At 40.8% G+C, this 16,899-nt stretch overlaps 1 protein-coding gene across 1 annotated transcript; it reads left to right on the forward strand.

The window, feature by feature from the left end:
- Positions 1-9,920: 9,920 nt before the first annotated feature.
- GPR85 (G protein-coupled receptor 85) lies at positions 9,921-15,204 on the forward strand. Its single transcript, XM_084206368.1, has 2 exons — positions 9,921-11,017; positions 12,687-15,204. The coding sequence occupies exon 2, from the start codon at positions 12,862-12,864 to the stop codon at positions 13,972-13,974; it is 1,113 nt and encodes a 370-aa protein (XP_084062494.1). The 5' UTR covers positions 9,921-11,017; positions 12,687-12,861; the 3' UTR covers positions 13,975-15,204.
- Positions 15,205-16,899: the final 1,695 nt, after the last annotated feature.

Raw genomic sequence — 16,899 nt, forward strand, 5'->3', positions numbered from 1 at the left:
CTACCTCACCTTTAAATAGTTTTGGTTTAAGTCTGTTCATAATTGTATTTCAAGACTGCCAAGTATACCAGAAGTCTGAAAGTTTCATAATTAAGGCCTTTACTTTCGCTCTCTCCAACTTCTCACTGTATCCACTGAAGGTTATCCCCTGTCCATTTATTGTCTAACTAGGTTTGTCCAAGTTGGTAAAAAATGAATTTTAATCTATCCTTGCAATTCCACTAATTTTATGTTTTCAACTGTCTCTGTCTGGCTGTGACAGCAGAAAATAACTCACATTCCTGTACAAGTTTTTCATCTGATTTCTTGTCTTACTCCAGAACGACCATTAAGTTACCTTCCCTTTTTCAACTTTTGCTTCTCTTCCCAAGATGTGACCCATGTTTTGGTAACTAACCTACATGGGAATATAAATCATTCTGAGCAATTGCCAGCTCTTGATGTCTGAAGGTCTTCCATCCGATTTCAGCTTGCCAGCATATCTTTATGTTCCATGGTTGGCCTAATGGCAGTGTCCTTTGAAAATTCAATGCACTAAAAAGGCCAGTAAAAAAGAAAGAACTTTCTTTTCATCAATATAGAGCATGCAGGTTGAAACAGATATATCTTGAGGACCCGTAAATTCAAAGAGAATTCATAAGTTTTACATAAACTCTTCAAATAGCCACAGTTTTGTTATGCATGCATATCTATGAAGATATTATAATAACAGAGATATTATAATAGAGAGATACAGTATATCAACTAAATGTTCTGTTAGCTTTTGAAGCATTACATTAATACTAAATTTACAATGCAGCACAGAATTACACAACAGGTATGTTTTACTTGGTTACTGCTGGTACTGTACTGAGAGGAGCTGTTGTGTTGACTCATTAAAAGAGCACTTTCTTGTCCACATACATATCTCAGATTAGGAAAAACAGAATAATATTATTCGGATCTCTTATTTCCACATTTTGTTTTAATAATGGACAGCAAATAAGTACAGGGAGACTTAATAAAATTATGCAGTGAGGAACTGTAAGAGCTTAAGAGGTAGTTTAATTATCTAAAACATGACTTCAGCAAAATCCTTCAAAAAAGGACTCATAAATCCCTCACTGCAGCAACAGAAAGACTTATTAGTGCTAACTTTTCAATTGACATTTGACATTTGCCCTTTAGACTTTAGGATGCAAGCTTTCCTCTCACATGCAGAACTGACCAAGAGTGTGCAGCGCAGAATCCCAGTGGTCCAGATGTGACACAGAGCATGACCTAAATGTCTTGCTCCCTGCAATGTCCCTAGCAGAGTCTGACCTGAGTGCTGTGTTCAGGTAAGGTACAGCAGCAGTAGTGAATGCCCCAATGCTGCAGGAAATCCAGCTTTTTTTCCTCCTAATACTTACTGACACTGCACAAAACAGAAGATCTGGAATACAAGCCCAATCTCCTAGCTTCAAAAAAAGTTATCTGAAGGGGTAGAAAGCACAGTCCTGGAAAGCATGGTCTCCTGTTTATCCTGGATTCTCCAGCTATTAAACTGCAAGAGCAATGAGAGAGGGAGAGTGGGATGTGGGCAGGAGAGACTGACTTCCATGTTTGCTACTTAGGATACCTGCCCCTTAGGGCAAGATTTAGGTCCTGGTCTCAGCTCCATAGCCTTGCATTATGTAATCAATGAGAAAACAAAGCAAAACCAGCACTAAACTATCTATGTAGCTGGGATGAGATCCCATGCCTTTCTCCTGCCAGCAGACTGTCTTATCTAGTACAGTGCAACATCCTGATTCTGCTCAATGTTTCACTCTTTTCTTTAAATACCACACTCAAACATTGCCTGACCATATGCAAATACTAGTCCAATTTAGCAAAAGTTACTGCCATTTGCTACAGTTAGGCTTGACTAGTTTTTCAGGTGAGATTTCAAATAAAACATTCATTCTTTCATACCTCCATGAAACAGCCAGTGCAATAGTAAATGAATATTTTAAAAAGTTTTAGAGTTACATCAGAGATGCATTCATGCAGTTCCTCCTACCACACCCTCACAGTGCTGTTCTGATAGTATCTGCAGAATTCAAACTGTTGTGTTTCTTAAAAAGATGACCTACCTTTACTGAGAGACTGTTCCCTGCATCCTCACAAGTATAAAAACTTTAAATTTTTTCTCCTTATTCTACATATAAATGAGAATATTTCATGCTTTATATCCAACAAACTGACAAAATGGAACCATGGCATAAGGTTCTAGATATCAAATTATTTGCAGTGAACATGTAACAGCTGATTTGACATGAATATCCAAAACTATTTTCCCTTTCTCAATCATAAGACCTAAGGCTTGGTAGTACAACATATATTCATGGCAACTGCTTGCAAAACCAATGTTTACCCTCCACCTCAGACATTACAGATTTGACTCTCCATTGTCTCAATCTTGTGCACTCAAAGCAATTATCATTCAGCAGTTTACCTTTTAAAACAATTTCAATTTTCTTTACAGAGCTTTACATTAATCCAGAGTCATTACACAATACTGTTTAATACACACACATATATATGCATGTATATCATATCTATACATAAATATATAAAGTGTACACTGTATGTGCTCTCTTAAAACTTGAACAATAGATCTGTAGGAAGGCTAATGCCTAGATGTGAACTGGTCATATAAGAAAAAATAAATATTTCTTACATTGACACTGTTAATTTTTGTCCCTAAGCACAGCCTAAAAGACAGCTTTGAAAGATGTCACTGACAGTTATCCTATTTTATCCTATTATTTTTAAATCCCCCCTCAGTATATTGCTGGAAATAGAAAATTCTATTGTCAAATAGTCTTTCTAATCCTACAACATACTGTCCATGGTTCACCTCTAACCTACCTTAAAGATAGCAGAAAATGGGAGTATTTATGTATCTCAGCTCTACAAAAATGATTGATTTGACATATATCCCTATGCACTGATAATAGTCATGCAAATAATTCCATGAGCACAGGAAGAAATGGTGCAGTAACTGCAGCAGAGGCAAGAGGAGCTCAGCAGTGTGGCTGTGATCTGTTTGATACTGAGCTGGTCAATAGGATGTGCAGCCTGGCACAAAACCAGCAGGCCCTTTACTACCTGCCATTCTGCCCCAGATGCAGAAACCACAGGGACATATCCAGGGTCCTGCTCAGCTGCACAGCTGAGCATAGCCAAGCCTGGTCACCAAGACACCCAACAAGAAAGGGGACTAGAACTCCAGGCCATGGCCAGTTTTGACCAGCAGATGAATTGCTGTATGCTGAAGCCTCAGTTACAGACCAGGGTCCCTAGGGAGGTGTGGCCAGGCTGAAACTGGAGGCCAGCCAAGAGAAAAAGGTAAACTCCAGGACAAGCAGCCAACACCTACATTCACAAAATTTATAGGAACCTCATCAGCCTCTGAGACCTCTCTGCTCATGTATCAGACTTCACTAAAATCAGCCTTCAGATTTAAAAGAGAAGGAAGGGAAGAAATTAGTGTAATTCACTTAGGCATTATATAGCTTTATGACAGAAGGTATATGAAAAATAATGAACCATAATCACTCCTTTCATTAGGCCCCAACTACATGCTAATAATCTCTAGTGAACCAACAGCACCAAAGGGATGGGAGAAAAACCTGCTAACCCAGCCAAAGAATATTCCACACATATCCATGTATGCTGGAAAACTATGAAAGAGCTTCAGATAGACAAGGTTTACATAACAGGTAAAGTTATCTGCATCTCACATGAGTCTTTCTGTGCTTTATATTGGATGCATAAAAATGTTGGACACAGCTCAGCTGGAAGAAGTCATCTTTCCCCTGTCTCTCAAGCACTTTCAAGTTTGTCCCTCAAGGCAAGCATTCTGTTCTGTAATGTCACTAACCCCATTCATTTTGCTCCACAGCGTTCCACTGGTGCCTATAATGGTGGTAGGAAAAATGTGTTCCTGAATGCTGTGATTGGCACTGTTAATGACCATGACACTGCAGAGCTGCTCTGTGCTTCAGCAGGGTTAGCTGATTTCAAGACCTGAATTTCCATTTAGCAAGGTAAACCAGAAGTACTGTATAGCTTTTACTGAAAATCAAATGTTAAAATAGCACAGACAAAAGGACTATAAAACATAATACCTGAGAAGGGGTGAGGTGCACAGAAAACACAAACCAAACACTTTGTTTAAAAAAGAAAATCTACAAGCTTTCTAGAGCTAACAGACAGCACTTCTAAAATCACTGTAACATTGTAGTAAATTAACAGAGCTTTCCATGTTAGTGGTCCTGAGGTGCTGGCTTGCATTGACAGCAAACCTCTTCTTACATGGCATGCTCCCCTTCTACTGAAAAGTCATTGATACAGTGCCATGTGGTAAGGTAGGGGAACAGTCACTGAAGAGGTCAAGGCTGCTTAGCCGTGCATCAGAAATAAAACATCATTAGCATGGCCATGGGTCAGTGCTCCCAATTCAGCTTCTAAATTCTGGAATGCTTTCTACCTGTTTTTCACCAGATTTTTTTCATATTATTTGTTAGATAAGCCTCACACAAAAATCATGCTTTTCACCCATGGTGATTTAGTCATGAATTCCTAATGTGTTCAGCTGCTTTCAAATATTTTGGTTGTTGAGTTGTACCACTGTGATGTATTCGCATTACCGTATGTCATGCAGAGAAAAACAAATAATGAATGGAATGTATTTACAGTGGTTGAAAGACATATTTTATTGTAGATTATACTAAAAGATCTACAATTAATTGGATTAATTAAACAGCAGATGAAAATACATTAAATAAATGATTCACTATTTCTGTAAGACCATTCCGTGTGTCTATGCATATGCTTCAACAAATCCCATCTACAAGATTTGTAAGGAATGGTATTTTATTTTTTGTATAGAGGAAGAAGAAAGTATTCTCCCTCCTGTTCCACATTCAATTACCAAAACACCAACAGGTTTTCTGGCATAGAAAGAAAGTGGAGAGACTAGATATAGCAGGAACTTTACTAAGTTTGGTTCACATTCTCTTGATGTTCTGGCAAGAGGTTCTTTCTCCTACCTAGGTGTGCAGGTAAAAATAGTCTTCCTGAGGTCTGCAGCTGAGGGTCCTGCTGTAGGCACTGTTACTGAAGCATCTTTACAGTGCTGCCCATATTACCTAAAAACTGTTGATTGAATAAGAATTCCAATGCTTCCCACTAACAAAACTGCAAGTTCAGAATAATTCACATTTAAAGACTTGTTATACAGGCACATAAGATAGTCCCTACCCTCCAATATGAAAAAAATCTAACCAAACAACCCAAAACTTGAACTAAACAAATTGCATAAAGATTACGTTTTGAATATTAGATTATTTATATATTTGCATGGAGAGATTCAAGATGAAAATATTAGAAAAATACTCTCGAGTATTCTCAGCCGTTCAAAAATACTATTGCAACAAACGTATCATCTTGAAACTACTTCTTCAGATACTGTGAAGCTCCTTTTATTTCCTTCCATGGAGGTCCGTCATCGATCTGCATCACTGTGGATGTGACTGGCTTTATCTTTTTTTAAGTCACCTGTTATCCTTGGCCATGAAAACAAGCATTTCAGTAATTCTTCAGCACAGTACAATACATATATGTACATATATGGTGCACAAAAACCAGAGACAACATATGGACATTTCTTTGACTCACTAACACTCTCTTTTCTCTTTTTCCATCTAATCATATATGTAAAACCACTATTTCTGAAGTCCAGCATTTTAAAAATGTACCATATCTTTTTGCTAGCACAAGTAATTAGCACTGCTATTTAACATTGCTAATTACCCAATAAGTTCATTTGCATTTTTAACCACCTGATATGCAAGTGAAGTCAAGAAATTCCATGTCCACACTACCTAAATTGCACAATAACTGAACTTAACACTGCAACACAGATGTAGCAGTTTATCTACAAAAACTAAATGCAAAAGATGTGTCCAGTCTTTCAAATGCAGTCCTAGTGAACAAACTGGTGAAAGGTATTTGGAAGCCTAAGGATACAGGTAAGTATCTAAAGGGATTTTCAGAAGAATATAGGAGCCTCACCCCTATTAGAGTAATGCAGAGCAGTTTTTTCTTTGCTGCACAAAGCATTTTTCAGATATTTGGCAGATAAGGTTTTTTTGTATCTAAACCTTCATTTATTCCTGTGCAAAAGTGCAGCACAGATTTGCTTTTAAGAACCAAATTAATTTTCAAAGGCAACTATGAAATATTTTTTTAAATACTGAATTAAATGTTTTTGAGAAATATTTATAAAACATCAGAGGGTCTGGGTAAATGCTAACATAAAAAATATAATTATTATCCATAAGAATTGTTATAGTTACATGAACACAATTTTGTTTTAGGTGAAAACATGCATCACTGAGGCAGAGACCACTAAAGAGATTTTCAGTGTGGGGTGAAATTTACGTTTGTGTTGAGAGGCAACCCGGGAGCCAGACACTGCCAACAAATGTCTTTACTCTGAAAACACTTTACTAAGGGTAAGAACCAAATATATTGCAGGTGACATTCTCTATTGTGCAGGGGTCCTACACAGGTCTCTGTATTATATAAGTCCTACTTAAATACTGCTCCAAAGTTGCACAAATCTACTGCACGGGCAAGAAAGTTCCCTTGAAAAAATTCCTTGAGCCCTCTGAAAAGGATGCACTTTAGTAGCATCTATCACAGTTTCTCAAACAATACATAAATCTTGTGCTGGCCTCTGCACAGGGGTAGGCACACCTTGTAGATTATTTCTCCTGTGTTGTAGAAATATTGGAAAATCCTACAGTGCTTAAATTCACATTATGCAGAACGGGTTGATATTGCACATATACAAATTTCAAGACAGTCAGTAAACACATTAATTACGGAAATGTTTTTGCTACTGACAACTTCTGGCCCCATGCTGAAATCCTCATTCTACTGAAATAATTGAGAGACATTAATGACCTTAGTTAGGACAATATCTCAACCCATCCTTTCAACTGTAATCATCACCCCTTCTTCTAACCCAGTCTCTACCTCAGACTCCATTAGTGAGATTTCTCAGCGTCAGACTTCTCAAAACCCTCTCCCATTCTGAGGAAAGGGTTCAAAACCATGGGAGTCGCGCAGCATCCTCACCTGGTTCACAACTGCGAATTTCAAGGCACATATCCTGAAAAGAAACAGATGTCAACTACCCCAAATGCTACTTACACACCAACAAATTCCTCTGCAATAGTATTGAACTGTGTCCCATGTCTGCACTCGTTCCTGGCTCCTTGGCCACGTGCACCCAGCATCACCTCATGGGACAGAGGGAGAGAACTGCCCAGACCTGCAGATGATATCAAAGATTGAGAATATCAAAGTAGCATTCTCCAAAAAGATGATCTTGATCTGGGAATGGACTTAGTGGATCCAATTCACTAAACAGTGTTCCTTGGTCATTCTTAAATAGTATCTAATTTGGGGAAAAAACCTCAAGTCTTGGAATACACCAACAAAGCAGAGTATCTCACCAGTTATTTTCTTAGCCATGATACTTAAATAACACTAACAGGAGAAAATGAAAGAGCTCTGTGCCATAGCTCTCAAGAACTTTATAGCAGACTTGTCCAAACCTGGAGATGGTTCTCATCTTTGATCTAAATCAGAAAATCAGCGAAATTGTTTTACCTCTAATTTTCTAGTGAAAGTTCTAGTCAGTCTGCTGCCAACTCTAATAAGGTACATGAACCCTCTTGCTTGTGCTTGTACTTCACTTACACTCTCTTCTTCTACCCTTCCTTCATGGGGCACAGCAGTATCTAAGTATGAAAAGAAAAAAAGTCAAGGAAAGCTATTTATTTCCCTAAGAGTACTCACTTCTTCTAATATGCTTGTTTGGGACCAGGGGTCTTCTCTGTTTCAAAGCCTCCTTTGTGTTGCCCTTAGTGTTAGCCCCCTTATATTGTGTGGTAGACAATTTATTCAAGATTCAGGATCCTTCCTTGTGCCAAAACCCCAAGAAATTCTTCTGGGCTAACCCTAACCCCTCACTATGCAACTTGGGCTACCTCACACTTTTTTTTTTCTGAACCTTTCATATCTCTAGTCCAGCTGTTTTGAAGAACTAGCTAGCACAGACCTCATCACCTGTCCTCACATATCTCTTCTTCCTATGTTCCAACTCTCCGTGTTTTCTGGAGCCATCTTTTTCTGACATCTGCCTTCACCTTCCAGATTCTCAGCTCCATGACTCTTGGATTTTTTTCCCCTAGGTGGAGGATGTGACCTGCTACCTATGCAACAGTTTAACACAGCATCATGCCACTCCACTCTCTTACTTTGCAACAAAGGTTTCTCTTGACTGACTCTACCATTACAACAAACAGAATGGAGTTCAATCCATATGATGGACTTTAGATTTGTGACTCAGAATGAGATAATCGGCTCCCTAAGGCATATTTTCTTAGTGATTTCTGTGATAGGAAACTAACTTTGTTATGTGGCACTTCAATCTGGATGTCTACATTTTGTTGAACAAAATTAGAACTCTTGTTCTCAGGTTACGCCTGTGATGACAAATGGATTTATGCTGAACTGGTGGTTGAACACTGAACGAATTCTGAAGTTCACAGGTTATTTCTAAGCAGTTTGTTACAGGTCTAAAAGGAGACCAAGTTTTAAAAAGTTATATAGCAACATAATTTTGTAACATCTCTAAAAGAAAGCCCAGACATAAAAAAAGTTTAAACCTGTGTCACTGGATCCATTTTATGAAGACGATTGTATTGCATTGTTTACTCCTAACAAAAAGTCATAATTCTTACACATACCAGAGTGTAAGAATAGGCCCTGACCATGACCATACTATAGTCATTCAGTACTACATATTATAAACCTACTACATATTATAAACCTCTTGCACTGCAAATGTTTCATTTCCATGCATGGCATTTGGAGAACTCTACATTAGAGAGACCATTAAAGCTACTTCCTTGCCCTTCACATTTTAAGAATGACTTCAAAGGTCATTGTTCATGTCACTGTGGGTATGTATATTTAACAACAAAGAAAGGAGGGGGGTCTGCACAGCTTAGGTGATTGCAACATGAGAAGTGCAACTTGAAGTAGTAACTTTAACAACCACCCAGTTTTAAAAGTGAAGCTAACCCCTGGCACCCCCAAAGATGAGCACATCCTCATAATTATGTTTGCAGAAAAAATTTTAAATTGTGTGGCACCTGGACTTTGTGTCAGTTTTCTGCCAAAGAATAAATTTTATCTGAAACAAGTCACATGGTTGAAGTAGTGTGATGTTGGTTTTAAATACATGTATTTTCCAGTAGCTGGAGACCTCTAGGCTTGGTCAGGCTGCTACTGAAGCTAATTTTGTGGTTTGGCAACCAATTCCAATGCCTTTTAGTGAGTGACAAAAAAAAGAACCCAAACCTGACAACAGCCTTAAAAAATGCCTGTAGTCTACTAACAGTCTCACGGATGTGACACACATTATGAATCAACCCTATAAATCTGTCCCACAGAAGGATTTATTCTGGCTTGAATGGAAGCTCCCAGCGAAGAAGTTCCTCAGGATCCAAATCTCTAGACCCAAAACAAGCCGTTCCTCAACTGCCTTGCAGCCAAAGCGAATTACTCTTGGGACATGGCTTTCATGTTCCCACTGCTCCCGGATAAACTTCCACACGAACCGAAGAGGCGGGAGGGCGGAGGAATCCCAGTCCTTCCCTCTCCCCCCCGGTTTTGCCACGGTGGCACCAGCGAGGGTCAGTGCCAGCGGGTGCGGGGGCCGGCGGGAGGCCCCTGCGGCGGCCCAGGCTACAGCCCGCCGCCTCCCGGCGCCGCCGCCCCGGCCCACCGGCCCGCATGACATCATCGGGACGGCTCGGGATCGATCCCCGCCGGCCGCCGGCTCGGGCGGCGCTCCTCCGCGGCGGCCGCCGCTGCCGCCCTGCGCGCCGAGGGGGAACGCGGGCCCTGCCGCGGACGGAACAGGCTGACGCCGGATTCATCGCCGCCGCCATGCAGCGAGCGCGCTGACAGCTCTGCGCCGGCTTCGGGCTGCGCGTCGGGAAGCTGCTCCACCGGCTGCCGGGGGGAAGGAAAGGTGCGGCGTCCTCACGGCCCCGCGGCGAATGTGCCCCTCCGCGACAGCGGCACTTGTTACGGAGCCCTCCCTGGCTCGGGGGTCAGGAAGAAGGAATTCACCGGGTGGGAATCGGGAGGAAGGAAAACGAGCCACGAGCGAGAGGATCGAGCAGCGGCAGCTGAAGAAACCGCCCGGTCCCTCTCCTGACAGGCTGCGACGCGCAGCGCGGCGGGCGCTCCCAGACCCCGTCGTAAGCGAATGGGGCGGGAGGGGGAGCCCAGAGGCATAAACAAGGAGCGCAGGACCTAATTTCTTCCCCTCCCTTTCCTCACTGGCTTGCCCAGGCTCGCCAATAAATCCAGCTGGGCTATACATCGCGATGGGAACGTGCTGCCAAGGAGGCTGCCTTCCCGTCGCTGAGGATGCCGCCTTCCCCTCACTGAGGAGGCTGCTGCCGCCGGGGCTGCCTGCACACCACTGAGGACGCTGCTGCTGCCGCCGAGGTTGCCGTGCCCTCTCTGAGACAGCAGCAGCTGCTGCCGCCGAGCCTGCCGTGCCCTCATTGAGGCGGCCGCCGCCGCTGCGTTACAGGGAGAGATTGTGGCGCTGCGACAGGGGAGGACGGGGCTCGGCGCGCAGGGGGGAGGCGCGGCGAGCATGCGCCGCCCGAGCCACTGACTGGATCCTCAGCCAAGGTACCGAGGCAAAAAAAAAAAAAAAAAAAAAAAAAAAAAAAAAAAAGGAAATCAGAAAAAAAGAAAAAAAAAAAAAAAAAGGAGACAGGAAAAGGATTGAGAGAAAGAAGAATGAATGACGGTAGAGGAGAATAGAAAAGACCGCCAGGGTAAAGCGGCCCCCGATCGGCGGGAAGGAGCAGCTCGGGCATGTGGGGATCTCCGGCACCAACAGGTAGGAGGAGAGGGGCTGGGGGCGCCGAGGGCTGCCGCGGCTGCAGGTGCGTGCTGAGAGGGCTCTCCCGCTCAGGCGTGCGGGGCTTATTTCCAAAGAAGGGGCATGATGGAAGCCCTCCCAGACAATGCCTCTTCCGCTCTCCCCAGCTCCCCGCCGCGGGGGGCTCTCGCACGGCTCCGGCAGATGCGGCTGATGGCAGGCAGCGGCACCCGGGCTGCCGTGCGGCGCGGCGCAGTCCAGCCCTGCATGGCCGGGCGCGGGGGAGCGGCCGTGGCCGTGGGTGCGTGTGCCAGCGGCGGTGAGAGCGTGCAGCGGTGCCGGTGCTGCGAGCGTGCGGGCTGGGCTGTGTGTGCGGAGGCAGGGCCGGCCGCCGCGGGGACAGCTCCACGGAGGAGGGGGAGCGGCGGGGCTGGCGGGAGGGGGGAGGGGGAGCCTGATTTCATGGTTTTAAAACGATGCCATGATCTGATCAGCCTCTGTTTACACAGCAGCAATCAGGCTCTTTTGTGGACGGTAAGAATGGAAGGATTTTGCTGGGATTCAGTGGGAATATCCTTTGTACACCCGAGGTGGCATAGGAAACACTTCGTGTGAATAACGAAGGAGCCCGATCATGCTTGCTGTGGCTCCTGTCCCTGGCTCTGGAGGGAGAAAAAAGAAAAACAAAACAAAACCAAAAAAAAAAAAAATAAAGCAGCAACAGACAGCTCTTTATTTTATTTTATTGCATGAAATGTGTTCCGGTACGATCCTATGGGAGGATTAATGGGAATCACGGAGCCCTAATTAGCAAAAAAAAAAAAAAAAAAAAAAAAGAAAAGAAAAACAACCAAAAAAAAACCAACCCAACAATTTATATGTTTATTTAAGCATAACCAAAACTAGCTCTCCCGAAAGGGTGGGCATTATATCTTGGCTGTGCTGCCTATTTTTGCTCAGTATTTACACTGACCGTTGCTCATTATGAATTATGTCGAGGCTTTAACGATTTGCATTAAAGCACGGGGGAAGGGGGGGAGGCCGGGGGGGACGACACCCTAAAGCGTACTGCTATCGACTGTCTAGATACCTGTTTATCTAAAAAGCTAAATGATAAAATTATTGTTCATAGCAGGAAGGGAGGGGGATAGTGAATACTGTTTCTCTTACAAAATGCATAAACTAACACTGTGTGATTAATGTGCTTTGGTGACTTGGGTTAAAAAACATAAATTCTGCAGGGTTTCTTTGGGTGTGATCCATATCAACATAGCAGTTGCCTCTTAAAGCGTTGACAAATACTGTAGCCATAAAATAAATGTAAGTAATGTCAAAATATCAGCAGTCGTTGGGGATTCTTTAAAAAAGATGTCAGTGATTAACTCTTGGGCTTGCAAACTGGGAATCTTTTGATTCATAAAATCTCTGAGGCTTTAACTGTGAAATTATATGTGCTACCAAATATAAGGGGCACTGGTCAGTCGTGAAACTGTAACAAGACAAATCTGCCAATAGTCAATTATACTAAATAGTCAGTGAAAAAAAAAAAGCCTCATGTTTTTTAAAAACAAACAATAGTACTCAAATTTACAACTTCATTTGGTTCTCCATAAATTAACATCTTTGCTAGCACTTTCTGACATCATTTTGTGTTAACTTAAGAACTGATAGCTCGATTTTTTTTCAGATATTTTGATGGCATGACAAATCAGAAAGAAGAGGATGTACTGTATGACTAGACACAAGATCAGTTCTGTTTGTGGATTACATTTTCAGTAAGATGTATGGATCTATTTTTTCCTTGTTCTTAAATATAGATCATGAGACTTGACTGAGGCAATATACATATCATCCATCCATCTATGGCGAACTACAGCCATGCAGCTGACAACATTTTGCAAAATCTCTCTCCTTTAACAGCTTTTCTGAAACTGACTTCCCTGGGTTTCATAATAGGAGTCAGTGTGGTGGGTAACCTTCTGATCTCCATTTTGCTAGTCAAAGATAAGACCTTGCATAGAGCTCCTTACTACTTCCTGTTGGATCTTTGCTGCTCAGATATCCTCAGATCTGCAATTTGTTTCCCTTTTGTTTTCACCTCGGTAAAAAATGGCTCTACGTGGACGTATGGGACTCTTACTTGCAAAGTGATTGCCTTTTTGGGGGTTTTGTCCTGCTTTCACACTGCTTTCATGTTATTCTGCATAAGCGTCACCAGATACTTAGCTATTGCCCACCACCGTTTTTATACGAAAAGACTGACCTTCTGGACTTGTTTGGCTGTTATCTGTATGGTGTGGACTCTCTCTGTAGCCATGGCTTTCCCCCCAGTTTTAGATGTGGGCACCTACTCATTCATTAGGGAGGAAGACCAATGCACTTTCCAGCATCGTTCCTTCAGGGCTAATGATTCATTGGGATTTATGCTTCTTCTTGCCCTTATCCTCCTAGCCACACAGCTTGTCTACCTCAAGCTGATATTTTTTGTTCACGATCGCAGGAAAATGAAGCCAGTCCAGTTTGTTGCAGCAGTGAGCCAGAACTGGACTTTCCATGGTCCTGGAGCGAGTGGTCAAGCAGCTGCTAATTGGCTGGCTGGATTCGGAAGGGGTCCCACACCTCCAACCTTGCTGGGAATCAGGCAGAACGCCAACACCACAGGCAGGAGGAGGCTACTGGTTTTAGATGAATTCAAAATGGAGAAGAGAATCAGCAGAATGTTCTACATCATGACATTCCTCTTTCTGACCTTGTGGGGTCCCTATTTGGTAGCCTGTTACTGGAGAGTTTTTGCAAGAGGGCCCGTGGTACCTGGGGGATTTCTAACGGCCGCTGTCTGGATGAGTTTTGCCCAAGCTGGAATCAATCCTTTTGTCTGCATTTTCTCCAACAGGGAGCTGAGGCGCTGTTTCAGCACAACCCTTCTTTACTGCAGAAAATCCAGGTTACCAAGGGAACCTTACTGTGTTATATGAGGGAGCATCTGTAAATCTTTAGCCTTGTGAAACACTACCATTCTCTGCTAAGCAATTGTGGCCTGTAGCCATGTCTTGAGGAGAAAATCAAGGATGGGACGTCAGCAGCTGTAAGGATTTGGGCAACATTCTGCAGTCTCTGCAATAGCTCACCTCTAATCCTGTTTTAAACCTAAACATGTTCCTGCTGACCACTGCTGAAGGTTTGTAATTAAGAACAAAGGACTGAACTACTGCCCTGAATTCCTTTATGTGGTTGAAATCTAGATTATGAAAGTAGCAGGTGCTAAGTATCAGTGCTAAATGCTGTGTATATCACTACATAAAATAAGAACATCGAAAAGATTAGCATTGGACATCTTAATAAATTAAGTTGATATGAGGTTAATGTGTTGATAAAACTAATTTTAGACATCTGAAGACCTTTAAAACATTTCATACAATTATTATTTTGCAAAGACTGAAAACTGGGGACTCAAGTACTGTAACTGATTAAAGATGTGCCATGCATTATTGGATTATCACACTTACAAATCTGTTTGCCTTGTGAGTAAGTTTTGGGGAGCATTCCAAAGCAGTATTTTTGTTCAGATTTTGACTTTAATTTTTTTTTTTCTCCAAATATATTACTCTTTCTAATTACCATTTTCCTTAACAGTGAAATTACTAACATTTAACTGTATTCTGTGTTTTTTGCTGATTTGGTATAAAGTTTAATAGACTCTTATTTATATTTTTTAAAAAGCTAGATATCAGTCTGTTAGGCAACGTTAATGATAATATCCAGTCATAATTGAACAGTTATAATTATACAGAATAAACACATGTTGCCTTAAAGGGTTATCTAGTATCTTCCATTTTGTTTAGCATTGAAGCAAATAAGCAAGGAAAATTGAATCAATAACTCTGGTCAGTCATTTGGGAGTGCATGAAAGATCACTTAGTCCTCTTTTTTCCTTTTTACTCCAATGGTTCCCAAAATCAATATGCACATCACTGGGATTATAAGATTTTTTTCTAGGTGTGCCGCCCTTTCTAGTTTGTTCTGAGAAACACAGGCAGTTGGTGTATGTTTATATTTTAAGACAGCTGTCATGGGGAGACCGCAGCCTTAGTATGATATCTTGCACAATTTGTGAAGCATTTATTCTACTGAAGGCACAGTCTTGTTTATATTTTCTGCACATTTTGGTGTATTGGTTGTTTTAAATTATTTAAGTTTTAACTTGTGAAAGCATATACTATGATTTCTTAGTATTTTAGAAATACATTAGAGTCTGTGAGTCTTTCCTTCTTTAAGATACAGATGTGTGGATTTCAATATAAAGTTGCATTTGCCAAAATTTACCTGTGTAGCTTGTTAATTTTCTTGGAATAAAATTTTACATTTTTCCAGTTATACAATTAACCTTTTTTTATTTTGTCTAGTGAGCTAGCATGAAGTGCTGAGAATGTAGCCATTATGAATTATTATCCTTTGCAGTCACTGTATTCCCAAACTGTAAATGCATGAATGATGGGGACCACAGGATTGATAAATGATATTATCTGCAGTAGCACTATTGTGTAGTTTATCATAATTACCCATCTATCTGTTCTAGTATGTCAGTTATATTTAAAGTTACAACACAGTATTTGACATTCACAGTTTAATTTTGGAAAATGTGTATAACTGAAGCACAAAATCATGAGTTGATCAGTCCTAAAGAACACAGATTTTTCTTAATTTTGGGAGAGACAAGACTAGAGGTCTGAATTCAGTATTTCCTTTGTTGCAGTTTTATGACCAGCAAGTAAGTTAACGTATGCCTACACAAGTAGCAGCCAATAATGGAAATGCTTAAATTTGTGTGATAACATTATATAACATATGCAACAATTCAGACAGTTGTGTCTATATGTGATCAGACAACTTGATCAAAGATTTGGTGAGCAATCTGTTTGACCTCACTTACACTTTTATACTGAGGTTGATTGGTGAGAGGCATGGCTTTATATACTGTGTTGAAACAGAAAAAATGCTAAAAATAATGAGTCCTCATCAGTGTAGGAATGTTTCAGAACGTAATTTGAAATGGGACCAATAAACTTCTACCAAAAGGACATTTTTATTACACTGGAAAGGCTTTGAAATTAAGGTAGTTAAGCAATTGTCAAAGATAGAAGGAGTGAATAAAAACTGAATCATATGTTGAGAAAAATTCTGAAAGTCATCCCACCTAAGTTTATTAAAAGGTTGATTGGCAATAACTTCAGTCTAATTTCTTTAAAATAGTAACCTTTACAAGGAACATTGATATTACATATTGTAATAAAGAAGTACATATAAATAAAGCTGTAAATAGTATATAATTGTAAAAGTAGTCAGTTCTGAGGATTAGCCAGAAAATTTTCAACTATGAAATTTCAAAAGCTTCAAATCTGGGGCCTGACCTAACTCTTAATAAAGTTAGTTGGTGTTTTCCCGTTAACTTCATTTGGAGCAGAAGCAGGCCCTAGCATTTATATACTACTATACTTCTGAAATACTAAGAAGGCTGTATTTACTATGCAGTGGGAAAGAAAAAAAAATTAAATTATTTCCCTGGAAGTTTTGCAAGCAGCAACTGATGTAAATTAAAATAATAAACAGTAAACAAATCTGAAAGCAAATATTTTGATAAATGTTTTTCTTTTGATATTAATATAATTCCTTTGGCTATATGACAATACTGTATTGCTACCTGAGAAAGGGCAGGTAGTTTTTATTAAGTGGATTTTTAAGAATTGTGCCAGTAAGAAATCTTGTGACAGAAGTATTTAGTTTTATTTTTCTCCAGTGTTAAAAGGACAAGGGGATGTTCAGTGAAATTAAAATCCAACATATAAAGCAGCATTTTATGCAATGTTGTTACTCAGTGGAACACACTGATGCAGGATGTCAAG

The sequence above is a fragment of the Fringilla coelebs genome (assembly GCF_963513975.1).
Source record: "Fringilla coelebs genome assembly, chromosome: 5".
NCBI classification, from domain to species: Eukaryota; Metazoa; Chordata; class Aves; order Passeriformes; family Fringillidae; genus Fringilla; species Fringilla coelebs.